Source organism: Aquarana catesbeiana, linkage group LG10 (genome assembly GCF_042186555.1).
Source record: "Aquarana catesbeiana isolate 2022-GZ linkage group LG10, ASM4218655v1, whole genome shotgun sequence".
NCBI classification, from domain to species: Eukaryota; Metazoa; Chordata; class Amphibia; order Anura; family Ranidae; genus Aquarana; species Aquarana catesbeiana.
Window position 1 is genome coordinate 31,992,257 of NC_133333.1, and position 16,591 is coordinate 32,008,847.

A 16,591-nucleotide genomic window follows, 5' to 3' on the forward strand; every position below is an offset into this window, starting at 1 on the left:
GATCCAGAGGAGAAGCCCAGCCTAAAAAGCTCAGTTTTAAGAGTTTTAATCTAGGTAAGTGTTCCTTTTATATGGTCTTCTCTTTCTTCAAACAGGGAATATGATTTACAGAATAATGTACAGCTTATTTTCCATATGTTAAAATCCCATGCTTGGTACATGTGCTTACTCACTTTTTCAATGCAACAGCTTGGACAGCTACCATGACTGCCTGTGCCTGGAGAAAAACACCTTTTCAGCTTTAGGGCTTCCCAAATAAATGGTGCAGTTAATTTATCCCTTAAATGATTCTTATCTAATTTGGGATTCATTATTTGGAACTGAGCACACATTTTGTTTCAACATAGCATCTTTGAGCTGTAACAATATCCTAAAACCATAAAACAACATATAAATATCAGCAGCTGAGTTGTATTTTAACAATCATAGAAGCTCTAGACGTTCAACACAACCAAAGGACCGAGACACAGTAAAGAATGAAGTCAGCTATCTTCAGTACTATTCTTCTCTTCTTATTCGTGCAGTTGATAGGTAATTATTAACCCACACACATACACAAACATATGTTTATTACAAGGGGACAGGTTCAACCATTATTGGTTGGCAGGGGCAAACCATATTCAAGAGACAGGGACACCCAGGAATAGTCCAAGCAGGTTTGTCCTGAATTTTTATTCAACAAGGCAGCAAACACAGTTTTAATGCAAGACAAGCAAGTCAATAGCATAAAAGAAAAGAAAAAAACATCTACTCATCTAAGCCACTAGCTAAGTTTAGGTCAGTTCCTGACTAACAGGGTGCAAGAGCGTCTGGAACATCATGCCACTCACATACTGTATATAAAGGGCTATGGACAGCTGAGTCTAATATCATGTTTGGCTGCCATATAAGATCTGGGCGTTGGGATGGAGGTTTTATTCCACCTCTACAAAGCCTCTGGGCTCCAGGACCCCAAACAGAACCTATTGAGATTCTGAGAAAACAAAAAGTGTATTTTCACCATGTCAGCCCTAAACTCTAGAGCCCCTTGGCATGTGTATTTGAGAAACCTAGGTGACACATACACGCTCTCAACAATACTAAGTTACTATGTTGATTTTAAGGAACCCTGTGTTCACAGAAATTGCCATTGCTAAACTTCTCTGGAAAATGCTATTTGCTTGCAAATCCCAGTAATTCTCTTACTTTAAGTAGAACTAAAGACAGTTTATACTTACCTTTCTTCAATCTGTCCCATCCCACACTGGAGCCGGCATCTTCTTCTATGTGCTGGTTTTTGGCCATCTTCATTGGCCAGCGTGAGATGATGTCATTACTGGAGGTAAGAGTTTCTTATGCAATAAAAAGCCTGCCTACTTGCAGTCAACAACAGTGCACTTTGCTTTGTGCACTGGTGCGCAGTCATGTTGGAACAGGAAGGGGCCATCCCCAAACTGTTCCCACAAAGTTGGGAGCATGAAATTGTCCAAAATGTCTTGGTATGCTGACGCCTTAATAGTTCCCTTCACTGGAACTAAGGGGCCAATCCCAAACCCTGAACAACAACCCCACATCATAATCCCCCCTCCACCAAGTGATTTGGACAAGTGCACAAAGCAAGGTCCATAAAGACATTTGATGAGCGAGTTTGGGGCGAGTCCTGACCTCAACCCGATAGAACACCTTTAGTATGAATTAGAGCGGAGACTGCGAGCCAGGCCTTCTCGTCCACATCAGTACGCTTCTCCACCTCACAAATGCGCTTCTGGAAGAATGGTCAAACATTCCCATAGACACACCCCTAAACCTTGTGGACAGCTGTCCCAGAAGAGTTGAAGCTGTTATAGCTGCAAAGGGTGGGCTAACTCAATATTAAACCCTGTGGACTAAAGCTGGGATGCCATTAATGTTCATGTGCATTTAAAGGCAGGCGTACCAATAATTTTGACAACATAGTGTTTATGTAAATCCTATCAATTTAATTCTCTTATATTGTCTGCTAATATGCTTTACTGCCTCAACAAATGCAAAAAAAAAAAAAATACTTGTTAATCCTGAAAGAAGTCCAGTGATCTTGCCACTTCCTGCGTACTTTGATTGTGCTGCATAAAAATCTCAAGCAGTGTTGTCTGCCCTACCAGGTTCAGGTCTGTGGACTACAGAACATTCTGCTTATGTCAAAAGGATGTGGAAAATGGGAGGCATTCTGAAGTCCTAACACATTTCCTGACCTAGTGTGACAACATAATTTCTCCATAGATACAGTAGGGTGCTTGAGCATTGTCACCATGGGGAAGGAAGTGTGTTACTGGCAGAATCACCAGGTGAAAATAAAGGAAAAAAAGCCTTGAGCAAGGACCAGTAAGCTGCAATATAATACATTTTGTTCTTTGGGTTTGTTCTTTGGATACACTTTAAAGGACATTGAAGCCATTCAGAGCTGTAACTGTATGTGATAGGAATGCTAGCCATTTTCACAGCAATCATTTAAAATTGCTCAAAATGTACATTCATTTTATCTAAATGTAATTGCTTAATGCTTTTGCTAAATCCATAAACCATAATGTAGCCAAAAAGCCACCCATCCCACTTAGCCCCCAAGCAGTCACATGGTCTGCTATAGCTACAGCCATGTCCTTGAAACCATAAGAATTCATGAGCATGACAGCCAGGCAACTAAATTTGCCAGAAGGAAAGAAGAGCTAAATAATATAATTCATAATAAAAATGCCCAATACTTGCCGATAATTATGTTTGGTTGTGACAAGATAACCTCAAAATCAGTATTTATTGCTGTTGATGCTATCTAATTATTCTCCTCTTGACTACTTCAGAGCAGAATTTGTAAATCCATAAAAGGCACCCCAAGTTAACATAGAGCAAGAGAAGTCACCAGCACACCATGGCTCTCCAAAATCAGGTCCAAAGCTTTATTCAGCGATCACATTGTTACAGAAAACAGCAACGTCCCATGCCTCATGAAGGGGTCCTGCATGGTTCCAAAACGTTGCTGTTTGCTGTAACAATGTGATCACTGAATAAAGCTTTGGTCTCAATTTTGGAGACTTATGGTGTGCTGGTAACATCTCTTGCTCTGATTGTTCACGGTTCCAGCCGTTGGTTGCTTCAGCACCCATTTTATACAGCCACTTTCACAGAAACCTGTGCTTGGGAATATTGTATCCAAGTTAACATAGGTCTGTGAAAAATTACAGCCCTGCTCCTAGCAAAATCTCAAAAAGTCAATCATCTTCAGTGCCATCCCAAACTCAGGGTCTTTGGTAAACAGAAGTTTTATTGTTTCATTTTTGAGATTTGGATAAATCCAAGAATAAGCCAAAAACGTAATGTAAAGAGGTTTTGTAATTAGCCATAAGATTGACTCAATTCTTCTTTTAACTTCTTGATATTGAGAAAGTTGAGTTTACATATTCCATTTAAATCCTTTTGATTTTATTAATGAATTAATTTACTTATTTTTGTAGTAAGTGGATAACAAAAACTTCCAAAATTGCCAGAAAAGTTTTTAATGTTATGGCCATGATACGAATCAGCCTATACTGCCCGATAGCCGGCACATTTTCTACAGGTTTTATGTTTCCATGTGTAAAGAAGTATGCACACACATTAACAAAATGAAATGACATTATTAATCTCATATATATTTCAGTCCCAGCTTATAATACCATGTGCTATAGCTGCCTCGCTCCGAATTCTAAGACCTGTAAGCATGAGCAAGTGGAATGCCCAAATGGTACTCGTTGCATGACCATCTCTGAAGAAATGGGATACAATGGTAAGAGAACTCTTTTCTGTATAGTTTAATTTAGGACCTGTGTTGATGGGCTTTAGTTGACTTCAAACATCTTGTATTCCCATACAAGTCTACGGGAATATAAAACCCGCTTAAAGCAGGTCAACTGCAAGTCAGTACAAAGTCAATTGTAGTTCAAATGCACCTGTCAATGAATTCTGAATGATCTCAGAAGCACCTCTAACTGACATCAAACTAATCCCATCCCAATAAACCCAAAGTCCTCTAGCAAAATCCCAGAAGATCTTAATATTATTCATTCTTTTTATCAACCTATTTATCAATTATATATTATCATTTTTGGCAGGTGAAGTCTATTACTCAATCAATAAGCGATGTGCAATGAACCTGCTGTGCGATGAACCCATTTATGGATATGGAGACAGTGTTGCATTCATAAAGATTTACCCAAAATGCTGTTTAGGAGATCTGTGTAACTCCGGTTTCTATGAAAGTAAGTATACAAAGGAGTTCATGGACTATATGGCCAAAGTAGGTGGACACCCTTCCAAATTATTGAATTTAGGTACTTATAACATTCAGTTTAATATAGCATGCAGATGACATTCATTTACTCACAGGCACAAGCTCCCGCTATTTCCCAAAGCTCAGGTGTCGGGCTGAGAATGTGCTGTCCTTACTCCAAACACACCTTGAGAAAAAGCAGGACAGCTGCACACTGATGACGTACCACTGATCAAGATGGTATTGCAGCATAAACCATAGCTGTAGTTCCACCCACTTGAACTCGTGTTTCATATGACTAAGCCGTGTGTGGTGTAACGCATTAGAGTGGGTGGTCTCCAAGTGGGGACTATAGCTACGGTTTATGCTGGGACCTTGACCACTGATAAGTGCGGTGTTTGTCTGTCCTGTTTTTTCTTTGTGGTGCTTCCAACATTTAGTACAAAACTTTTTTAGTAAATTGAGTGCTTCCAAGCTTTTTTTAACAGTTTGGGGAAGGTCCCTTTTTTTGCTCCAGCATGACTGTGCCCATGTGTACAAAATCAACTCCATAAAGACATGGTTTGACCAGTTTGGTGTGGAGGGACTCTAGTGGACTGTACAGAGCCTTGACCTCAACCCTTTGGGATGAATTGGAATAATGAGCCAAGTCTCCTTATCCAAAATCCTGTGAAAAGCTTTCCCAGAAGAAAGCAGTTTGTAGGCGGTCACATTCAACTGGACTTGTTGTACACGACACGTCCAGTTCAATATGACTCACTACGACTAGCTATACCATGACCTGAACAAATGGGAACCTTCACAGATATATAAAGTGATCATTTTAGCACTTTGCAATGCTTTAAAAGTAAGATAATATAACAATATAGTTTCCGTAATGCAAAATACAGCACGTGAGAGCTAGAATGAAATAATGCTGTTATACAAATATTTAGGTCAGATAAGATCTGGTTGGTCACCGTGCATTAGTATGATTGCTTTCCGGGATTGCACTTTTCATTGCCTGCAAATACACACTTATTTGTATTTATTAATTAGTAAGGAGTCTATTTATTAGTGTTTTCACCCAACTGTTACCCAAGAGTCACATATTTTTTTATAAATGTCTCAATTAGAAAGATATGTTAATATTAGTTGAAAGTTTAATCCCTTTACGACTGCCCAACACATACTGTATGTGCAGCATCAAAAAGGTGGGGTTTAACCACTTGACCACTGGGCACTTAAACCCCCTTCTTAACCAGACCAATTTTCAGCTTTCGGTGCTCTCACAATTTGAATGACTATTACTCAGTCATGCACACTTTTTGCGCTATAAAAGAAAAAAGACTGATAATTCTGTAAAAAAAAGAATGAATAAAAAAAAATTTTCTTCAATTCTGTTATAAAATTTTGAAAATTGGTAATTTTTCTTCATACATTTTGGCCAAAATTTATACTGCTACATATCTTTGGTAAAAATAACCCAAACCACTGTATATTATCTGGTCTTTGTGAAAGTTATAGAGTCCACAAGCTATGGTGGCAATCTCTGAAAATTTATCACACCTGAAGTACTGACGGCCTATCTTAATTCTTGAGACCCTAACATGCCAGGAAAGTACAAATACCCCCCAAATGACCCCTTTTTGGAAAGTAGACATTCCAAGGTATTTAGTAAGAGGCATGATGAGTTTTTTGAAGTTGTAATTTTTTCCCACAATTCTTTGCAAAATCAAGTTTTCCTTTTCTTTTTTTTTCCCCACAAAGTTGTCATATTAGCAGGTTATTTCTCACACACAGCATATACATACCACACATTACACCCCAAAATACATTCTGTTATTACTCCCGAGTATGGCGATACCACATGTGTGAGACTTTTACACAGCGTGGCCACATACAGAGGCCCAACATGCAGGGAGCACCTTCCGGCGTTCTCGAGCGTTCTACCTATTACACTTTTGAAGGCCCTGGAGCACCAGGACAATGGAAACGCCTCAAAAATGACCCCATTTTGGAAAGAAAACACCCCAACATATAATCTATGAGGCATAATGAGTCTTTTGAACATGTCATTTTTTTCTAAAAGTTTTTGGAAAATGTGGAAAGAAAATGAAAACGCATTTTTTTTTTTTGTTACACAAAGTTATCCATTCATACAATATTTCACAACACATAGCATGTACATAGCAAAAATGACACCCCAAAATAGATTTGCCTACTACTCCAGAGCATGGTGATACCACATGTGGGAGACTTCCACAGCCTGGCCACATACAGAAGCTGGGTACGGCTGGGTACTGCCGAGTATGGCTGGGTACTGCTGAGTACAGCTGCGTACTGCTGAGTACGGCTGGGTATTGCCGAGTATAAAACAAGGAATTGGTCGCACACTGGAACTCCAAATTATCTCAATGTCATCTTTATTGTCAAAAGGGTCAGACAGATACAGGCAACATTGCCTGTATCTGTCTGACCCTTTTGACAATAAAGATGACATTGAGATAATTTGGAGTTCCAGTGTGCGACCAATTCCTTGTTTTGTTCGTCTTCCATGGTGGTGGGCCGAGGTCTCCATCCTGCACCTGATTTTGCCTGGAGCGGTGTGCTTCTCTTTGTTCTTTATTGCCGAATATGGCTGGGTACGGCCGAGTATGGCTGGGTATCACAGAGTATGGCTGGGTATGGCTGGGTATCATCGAGTATGGCAGGGTATGGCTGAGTATGGCTGGGTATCACCCAGTATGGCTGAGTATGGCTGAGTACAGCCGAGTATGGCTGGGTATGGCCGTGTATGGCTGGGTATCACCCAGTATGGCTGAGTATGGCTGGGTATCACCGAGTATGGCTGGGTATCGCCGAGTATGGCTGGGTATCACCAAGTATGGCTGGGTATCGCCGAGTATGGCTGGGTATCACCGAGCATGGCTGAGTATGGCTGGGTATCACCGAGTATGGCTGAGTATGGCTGGGTATCACTGAGTATGGCTGGATATCGCCGAGTATGGCTGGGTATGGTTGAGTATGGCTGGGGGTGGATGGGATGGATGGTGGAGGGATGGCAGAGTATGGTGGAAGGATGGCAGGATGGCAGAGTATGGTGGAGGGATGGCAGGATGGCAGAGTATGGTGGAGGAATGGCAGAGTATGGTGGAGGAATGGCAGGATTGCAGAGTATGTTGGAGGGATGGCAGGATGGCAGAGGGATGGCAGGATGCAGAGTATGGTGGAGGGATGACAGGATGGCAGAGGGATGGCAGAATGCAGAGTATGGTGGAGGGATGGCAGAGGCTGCAGTTGTCAGTGTCACTGAGCAGCACTGTGGTCACTACACATCCAGCCCACAGCGCTGCTGCATCCGATCTCTCCCCTCTCCGCTCACACTGGACAGAGAGGGGATAAAGGAACCGGATATCACGCTGGTTTGTTTACATGTGATCGCTTCCTCATGCCTCTCAGTTAGAGTTGCCACCTCATCCCTTTAAAACCGAACACATATTGATTACACAGGTTCTGTGGCTGATTAAGGTGATAATTAAACTCACTTGGTGCCTTATCTGCACTAAATTAGTCTCAGAACCTGTGTAATTCATATGTGTTCGGGTTTAAAGGGATGAGGTGGCAACCCTACCCTCAGTGGCCATTTACCGTGATCCGTGTTGCTCCCGTGTGCACGCCCCAGGGGGCTCGTGGGAGCACGATTCTGGGAGTACGTCATAGTACGCCCTCCCAGAGTAATTGAACAGCCCTGTAGCCGTCATTTGGTTATGGGCCTTTTGTTAAGTGGTTAACACCCATATGCCACACATATGGGTTGCTGTTGTTGGCCGTTGCTCATGTGCTAAGAGCACGCTGACTCAGCAAAAAACCGAGCTGCCGCAGAGTGCACTCGGTCTGGGCTACATATATATATATATATATATATATATATATATATATATATATACCTTTTTTTTTTACTTGAATACTTGAATACTTACTTATTATTTCTCTTATATAGTGCCAATCAATCAAACTAAAGAGAGAGGTATTCTGTGTCCAACTTGCCATAATTCCACGTTGGATGGATGTATTGCCACAAGATCAACAGTCTGCTGGGGAGAAAAAGATCAGTGTATGAAATTCAAGGCAACTATCTTTGCACCTGGTAAGTTTTTTTTTTATTTTTTTTATTTTTTTAAAGGAATGTATCACCATAACAATTTATTTTCTGGCCCTAATTATTTGGCAACAATTTATGCTAATTAAAAAAAATATATATATACTGTGTTATAGCATGTTTAAAGGAAATCTGTCTGTAGGGTTCTAAAATACAAACTAACAATTCTCCCAAATTGTAAGAGCCATGTACTACGTTAAAGTTCTTATTTTAAATCAATACTTTTTGTTCTTGGGTTTAGATATACTTTCATATTAATAACAGGTTTTCTTGAAGTGTTAGCTTTGGTTTTAGTTATAGGGACAATTCAAAAAATGTATGTAGCCAGTAGAGTAGAGAATCTGCATGTCCATTTGTTCTGTTTGAACTGGGCAAAAACAAATGTTCCTTAGACTATTTTCTTTTGTGAACAATTGTTGCTTTAATATGAGCAGCAGTAAAATACTTGGTTATATTCAGTGGTGGCTGGTGCTCCATTTTTGGTTGGTCCGTCTGTCAGTGTCAAACACCCCACCCAATCCCAACCCCCGAGACGATCGGCAAACCCCGCACTTACCCCATCTAGGTCGCAGGCCTGTGTCTCCTCCTCGGTGGCTTCCCCTGCGTCTCCTCCTCCTTGGCGGCCAATCGGGTCTCAGGACTCGCTTCCTGATTGGCCAGAAGGAGAATCAGGAAGAAAATAGCTCATATTAATTTTCTCTTTTGACACAACTGTGTGGGCTCTTTTGACACAATTAGGTGGGCTCGGGGGGCAGTGCTCTGCCCCCCGAGCCCACCCTTTTTTAAAGCCAATTAGAGCTTCAGGATGTAATCATGTGCTTCCAAAAAAAAAAAAAAAGAAACCCCATTGAAATCCATGCGTCTGGTGCTCTGCATGTAGATTAGGGGCCGGGCGCATGGATTAGGGTGCCCCGTATGAACGAGCCGCCACTGGTTATATTTACAATTGGTTACATTTATTTGCAAATTTCCTAGAATTCTTGCAAAGTATATCCTATGCTCTTCAGCTCCATTTCGTGGGCAAAATGCTGTATTTCACTACTGTCCATAATAAAACAACATTTGTTCACAAGAGAAAATAGCCTAAAGAACATTAGTCTTTGCCCAGTTTGCACAGATCAAATGTATATGCAAATTTTCTGAATGAATGACTATGCTCATTTATTTTTTTATTTTTTTAGAAATAGACCCCTTTGGGTAACTGACTGATTTGACTTTTTTTTCTTAACTTGTTTTTAGCACTGATAGCTACTGTAGCTACTGAAAACTTACTGTATAGCATTGAGCTTCCAGCCTTTTGAATTAGGTGATTTGTTTTTGGATTGTGCTATTTTTTTTTATTCTTTTATACACTGCCTGTCTAGTAAAATATCGCAGTGGCTCTGAATATTTGGACTTTTTTTCTTTTCACAGATGGGGTTCAAGTAAACGTCTCAGCACAAGGATGCAGTAGTGCAAATGCATGCAAGTATGACTACAGTCAATCTGCCGCTACAAGACTAGTTAATATAGTAGAGAACGTATGCTATCTCCCTACAGATACTCTGCCTCAGAAAAAAAAGCCAGAACACTGATCTGTCATCGGTCAGAAATTCAAATCCTATTCGCATTGAAATTAGCAATGAGGATGATGATGATTTGTATTGATTATTGAAGCTATAGTCATTTGCTGCACTTAAATTATCTTAAAAAATTATCTTTTTTTTTTAAAAAGGGTAAATTTTATTTAGATTTTCAAAAATGTTGTACAATTGCATTCCACAGTACATATTCACGTATATTATAAAAGCAATGAAATTTAGTCATAACTCTTGTGGCATATGAATAGAATCTGTACATCATGTTGAACCGATATTGCTTCTTTTCAATAAAACAAAGTAAACCTATTGCAGGATTGTTAACCAAGTTTTGTGTTTCATTCGTGTCCCATCCTGCGTTCAAGAAGACAACATAGTTTATGTCTATTTCTGTGATGTCTCACCTGCCACTTGTTCATAGCTATTAGTTCTACTACATCTATTCGTCAGCTATCATACCTCTGTCTCCTGATACATATTTTATCCAACCTGCCCATATTTTCCCAAACTTCTTAGGGCAACCTATAGCAGCGTGGGTTAATTTGTACATTGGCAATGCTTTTTTAACAAGTGTCACCCAGTTTTGAAGAGATGGAGGAGTCGGGTTCCTCCATCTCAGGGCCAGTGCTTTCTTAGCAAAAGACTATTCTCAAAAGGGTTTTCTGTGAGTTTGATATCTCTTCCTCCTCCAGGGCTCCCAAAGGACATCTGGCTGGGGAATAGATGTTTGGAAGGTCCAGGGTGTCTTCCAGATATTTCAGGACTGCTTTCTAAAATCTCTCCACCTGGGGGCACTGCCATACCATATGGAAGAAGTCTCCCACTGCTACCCTGCAGCGAGGGCATTCTGGTGATTCCTACCTACCCATTTTATGCAGGCACTTGGGGGTATAGTATATTCTATGTAAGTAGTTGGACTGTAGTAATTTGTCTCTGGCTGAGATCATTAAGGGCACCAGTGTATCCAGGGCCTCAGACCAGGACTCCTACGTGAGGGACGGTATATCGACCTTCCACTGTGCAGCCACCCTCTCCACTCTGGGGGAAGAGGATGTCAGCAGGGTAAAATAATATTTTGAAATTAGTTTTGCGTGATCCTCCTCAGCTATTAATTTTTCCATACTTGAAGGGGAGAGTGCCACCTCCCACCTACCGAACTGCGATGTTGCTGCATGACGCAGCTGGAGGTATTGAAAAAAGAGCACATTTGGTGTCTCATATTCGGTCTTTGGGTCTGCGAAAGATCTAAAGGTCCCGTCCCTAAACAACTGATGGGCGTATTTGACTCCATAGTTTGCCCAGCATGCTCCATCTGGGATCTTGGATATCTCGCTGAGCCGAGGTTTGTGCCACAGAGGGTGTTTTGGGAGGTGGTTAGGCTAGTGCATCCCACTCTAGCATTACACATATGAAATATTTTATAGGAAGGTTTCAATATGCCCGCTCCCTGTTCTGGATATGGACCATTTCTGTAAAGTACATTAATCAATGCCACGTATGAGTGGACCTAGGCTGCCTGGGTGGCCACTGAGGCACTGTTCAGTTCTGGAAAGCCCCGCCAGTGTACATTAGGGTTTAGCCCGATGTTCGCCTGTTCGCCAAACAGCGAACAATATGCGGTGTTCGCGGCAAATTCGAAAGCTGTCAGAAACACCGTTAAAGTCTATGGGACACTAACATGAAAAATCAAAAGTGCTAATTTTAAAGGCTTATATGCAAGTTATTGCCATAAAAAGTGTTTGGGGACCGGGGACCTGCCCCAGGGTACACGTATCAATGCAAAAATGTTTTTTTTAAAACGGCCGTTTTTTCGGGAGCAGTGAATTTTTTAATGCATAAAGTGAAGCAATAAAAATGAAATAATCCTTTAAATATCATGTCTGGGGGGTGTCTATAGTACGCCTTCAAAGTGGCGCATTTTTCCCATGTTTAGAACAATACCACAGCAAAATGACATTTCTAAAGGAAAAATTGTCATGTAAAACTGATTGCGGCTGTAATGAATTGTCGGGTCTTGGCAATATAGATAAAACTCATTGAGAAAAAGAGCATGGGATCCCCCCTCAGTCCATTACCAGGCCCTTTGGGTCTGGTATGAATATTAAGGGGAACCCCGAACAAAATAAAAAAAAAATGGCGTAGGGGTCCCCCCCAAAATCCATACCAGACCCTTATCCGAGCACGCAACCTGGCAGGCCGCAGGAAAAGAGGGGGGGCGAGAGAGCGCCCCCCCTGAACCATACCAGACCACATGCCCTCAACATGGGGAGGGTGCTTTGGGGTAGCTCCCCAAAGCACCTTGTCTCCATGTTGATGGGGACAAGGGCCTCATCCCCACAACCCTTGCCCAGTGGTTGTGGGGGTCTGCGGGCGGGGGGCTTATCAGAATCTGGAAGCCCCCTTTAACAAGAGGACCCCCAGATCTCGCCCCCCCCCTGTGTGAATTGGTAATGGGGTGCATTGTACCCCTACCATTTCACAAAAAAAGTGTCAAAATGGTAAAAAAAGACAAGAGACAGCTTGGGACAAGTCCTTTATTAAAAAATAAAAAAATAAAAATGTCCCATGATGTAAGTTCATGCCGCCCGACGGACCAAAAAAGAAAAAAAAAAGCCGCAACCAATCCGCCTCCATGGGAGGCTCCCGGTGACTGAGGCGTCTTCTCTGTGACAGTTCTTATATAACTGAGGGCAAGGCCACCCGGTGATGTAACTGGGTGACCCCGCCCCCTCTGACGCCACGGGGGCTTCCCCATGGCTTCCCGTGGCGTCAGAGGGGGCAGGGCCACCCGGTGACATAAAGGGTGGCCCCGCCCCCTCTGACACAACAGGAAATCCCCTGTTGCATCAGAGGGGGTGGGGTCACCCCATTACGTCACTGGGTGGCCCCGCCCTCAGTTATAAAATAACTGTTACAGCGAAGACGCCTCAGTCGGCGGGAGCCTCCCATGGACGCGGATCGGTTGCGGCTTTTTTTTTTTCCGGTCCGTCGGGTGGCGTGAACTTACATCATGGGACATTTTTATTTTTTAATAAAGGACTTGTCCCAAGCTGTCTCTTGTCTTTTTTACCATTTTGACACTTTTTTTGTGAAATGGTAGGGGTACAATGTACCCCGTTACCAATTCACACAGGGGGGGATCTAGGGGTCCCCTTGTTAAAGGGGGCTTCCAAATTCCGATAAGCCCCCCACCCGCAGACCCCCACAACCACCGGGCAAGGGTTGTGGGGATGAGGCCCTTGTCCCCATCAACCTTTTTTTTGCGCTATAAACAAAACTGCCACTTTTGAAAAAAAAAAACAATATTTTTTACTTTCTGCTAATAAGCATATTCAATAAAAAAAATTTAAAATACCTACTTTCTTCATAAATTTAGGTCAATATGTATTCTGCTACATATTTGGGGTAAAAAAATATTGATTGGTTTGCGCAAAAGTGATAGCGTCTACAAATTATGGGATAGATTTAAAGACTTTTTATTTTTTTAAATATTTTTTACTAGTAATGGCGGCGATCAGCGATTCTTAGTGGGACTGCGACATAGCGGAGGACAAATCTGACACTAAGTGACACATTTTGGGGACCAGTGACACCAATACAGTGATCAGTGCTAAAAAAATGCACTGACACTGTATAAATGACACTGGCAGGGAACGGGTTAACAACATGGGGCAATCAAAGGGTTAAATGTGTTCCCTGTGAGGGCTTTCTAACTGTAGGGGCAATGCTTTGACTAAAGAAAAACAGAGATCTGTCTTTCTGCGTCTTTCATTTTTCTCTCCGGCAGAACGGCAATCTGCCTTGTTTACATAGGCATACCGCCATTCTGCCTCTCTACGAACGATCGCTGGGTTTCCGGATGGAGCGGGGCTCCGGCGGCACGCGTGCCCCAGAGCCGAAGAAGAAGATCATGTACAGGTATGTGGGACGGTCCTTAATCAGTTAAAGCACCCACTATAAAAAAAATATATTAAAAAATGACAAAACTTTTATTAACATCATGATATTAAAAAATCGCCCTATGGGCTACATAAACACAGACAGTATATATGTACATGTGTAAAAACACATGATAAACCACCACTTGACAAGTATCTTCGGTACTCCAAAGGGAGTGCCAAATGTAATAAAATTTGTTTGATTTTTTCTTTGAGGTCGTTAATGTGGGCATTGTTTTGGAACTAGTATCAATTTGCTGTTGTAGAAGAGACTCAATGTCATATTGATCAATCCGATCAATCAGACCTTCATCCTCTAGCAGTGCCAACAATATATCAATGTCTTCATCTTGCTGAGCACTAAATTGTTGTTTTGAGGGTGTTTTTTTGCATACACGCGTTTCAATATAAGTTTGCGTGGAAAAAGCTACCCTTAGAGAGCACCTGGATTTCATTTGGGGCTAATGTATAGTCAAAAAGGTTAATGATATTTAACTCATTGATGGGGCCTTTGTTATCGCTGATGCATTCTCTGTTCCCTGCATATGAGTTTACCACATATCTGAGACCTTATGCGATACCCTACACTAGGTGAGACATTTCTGCTCGGGGATATTTTCTTTTCCACTTGTATGGGGGTTGTGTATCTCCTTGGAGTTTTGTGTTTAGAATACAGTATAGTACAGTAGTTAGGAATGCATAAAATATTGATTACACGTGGCTCCTCGTTTAAAGACCACTGGAACGGAACCTGGTCGTTAAGTGAGGAGAGCCTGTATTACAAAAGACTTCCTGGACTAGATCATTATGACCTTTATTTTTGCTCTGGGTGGGACTATCAGTTTGTGTCACAGATTTAACAATTTGAATTAACCATTTTAGGTTTAAATCTTGGATTCCCCTTACTCATAATATATCAACATATGTTTGTTCTATTTTCGACCCTTAGATACCATTGATTCAACTTATGGTTGGTGTGCTGTTGGGTGGTCCCAGTGAGAGACACTTAGAGCCCCCTAGGAGTTTGTTGCTGGAGGTTCACCGACTGGTGATCATGGATGATAACTCTCTGCTTTTATTCTAACCAACAGTTATTTGGTGTCCGATACTTCTTGGATGGTATGCAACCTTCTATTATTTGACAATTTGATTAATATATATATATATATATATATATATATATATATATATATATATATATATATATATATGTTTTTTGATATATAGTTGCTTATGAATGTTAACTGCATTGTAGAAGACATTCTGCTATCCTTCCTCCGTTATGCACCTGATGAAAGAAAACATTCTCTTCTGAAACGCGTCAGAACGAAGAGGACATTACTCACACCAAGCTCTTGTTTGTTCACAAAGTACTCAACAGTTGTTTATGCAATTTATTGTACCATTTTGCACTGTTTTTCCATGCTTTTAATATGTTATAATAAACATTGTATATTTTATCCTAGCTCACTAGCTCATTGAAATTTTGTTGCCTTTAACGTCCCATATTTGGGGGTTATCATTTTGTTATTGAAAGCAAAAGAAGACATCAGTTTTCCATTTATATATGTGATTTTACTTTTTAACTACTTGCCGAAAGACGGCTGCAGTGCGGTCCTTAGTTGCCGGGAGGGCGTCCATGGATGTCCTCCCGAGCAAGTGCAGTCTGCACAACCCTGCGGGTCATGCACGGCGTGCTCTGTGATCACCAAGTCTATGAGACTCGGCTGATCACAGATCCGAGTAAGGGGTCGATCCTGGCCCCTTACCACGTGATCAGCCAATGACAGCTGATCATGTGATGTAAACAGAAGCTCGGTAACCTGTATTTTTTTTCAGCATGAGGGTAAAAAAAAGGCAGATCACCGGCTTCTGTCAGAGGGACATCAGTCCCTCACTCAGAAAGCTGTGGCTGTGCCCACCAGTGTCACCTGCCAGTGCCCACTGTGCCACCTACCAGTGCCACCTATCAGTACCCACCAGTGCCACCTACCAGTGCCCACAGTGCCACCTGTCAGTACCCACAGTGCTGCCCATCAATGCCCACCAGTGCTGCCAATCAATGCCCATCATTGTCTAATAATCAATACCACAGATCTGTGCTGCCTATCAGTGTCACCTACCAGTGCCTACCAGTGCCCATCAGTGCCACCCATCAGTGCCCATCAGTGCCACCTATCAGTGTCGCTTATCTGTGCCACCTATCAGTGCCCTTCAGAGCCACCTATCAGTGCCCTTCAGTGCCACCCATCAGTGCCAACCATCAGTGTCCATCAGTGCTAACCATCAGTGCCCCCTCTCAGTGCCACCTATCAGTGCTGCCTCATCAGTGCTTATCAGTGCCACCTATCAGTGCCCGTTAGTGCCGCCTTATCAGTGCCTATGAGTGGCCATAAGTTCCGCCTATCAGTGCCCATCAGCGTAGCCTATCAGTGCCCATCAGTGCAGCCTCATCAGCGCACATCAGTAAAGGAGAAAAATTACCTGTTTTCAAAATTTTATAACAAACTATGCAACAGTTTTGTTTTTTTTTTCTCAAAATTTCGGTCCCTTTTTGTTTTATTTATCAAAAAAGAAAAAACCCAGCAGCAATTAAATGCCACCAAAAGAAAGCTCTATCTGTGTGAAAAAAATGATAAAAATTTCATTTGGGTAAACTGTAGCACTGTAGCATGAC

At 41.8% G+C, this 16,591-nt stretch overlaps 1 protein-coding gene across 1 annotated transcript; it reads left to right on the forward strand.

The window, feature by feature from the left end:
• The first annotated feature begins 418 nt into the window (after positions 1-418).
• On the forward strand, positions 419-10,285 carry LOC141110004 (phospholipase A2 inhibitor and Ly6/PLAUR domain-containing protein-like). Its single transcript, XM_073601253.1, has 5 exons — positions 419-531; positions 3,650-3,775; positions 4,101-4,247; positions 8,241-8,387; positions 9,813-10,285. Exons 1-5 carry the CDS (start codon positions 477-479, stop codon positions 9,971-9,973), a joined length of 636 nt encoding a protein of 211 aa, XP_073457354.1. The 5' UTR covers positions 419-476; the 3' UTR covers positions 9,974-10,285.
• The last annotated feature ends 6,306 nt before the right edge of the window (positions 10,286-16,591 follow it).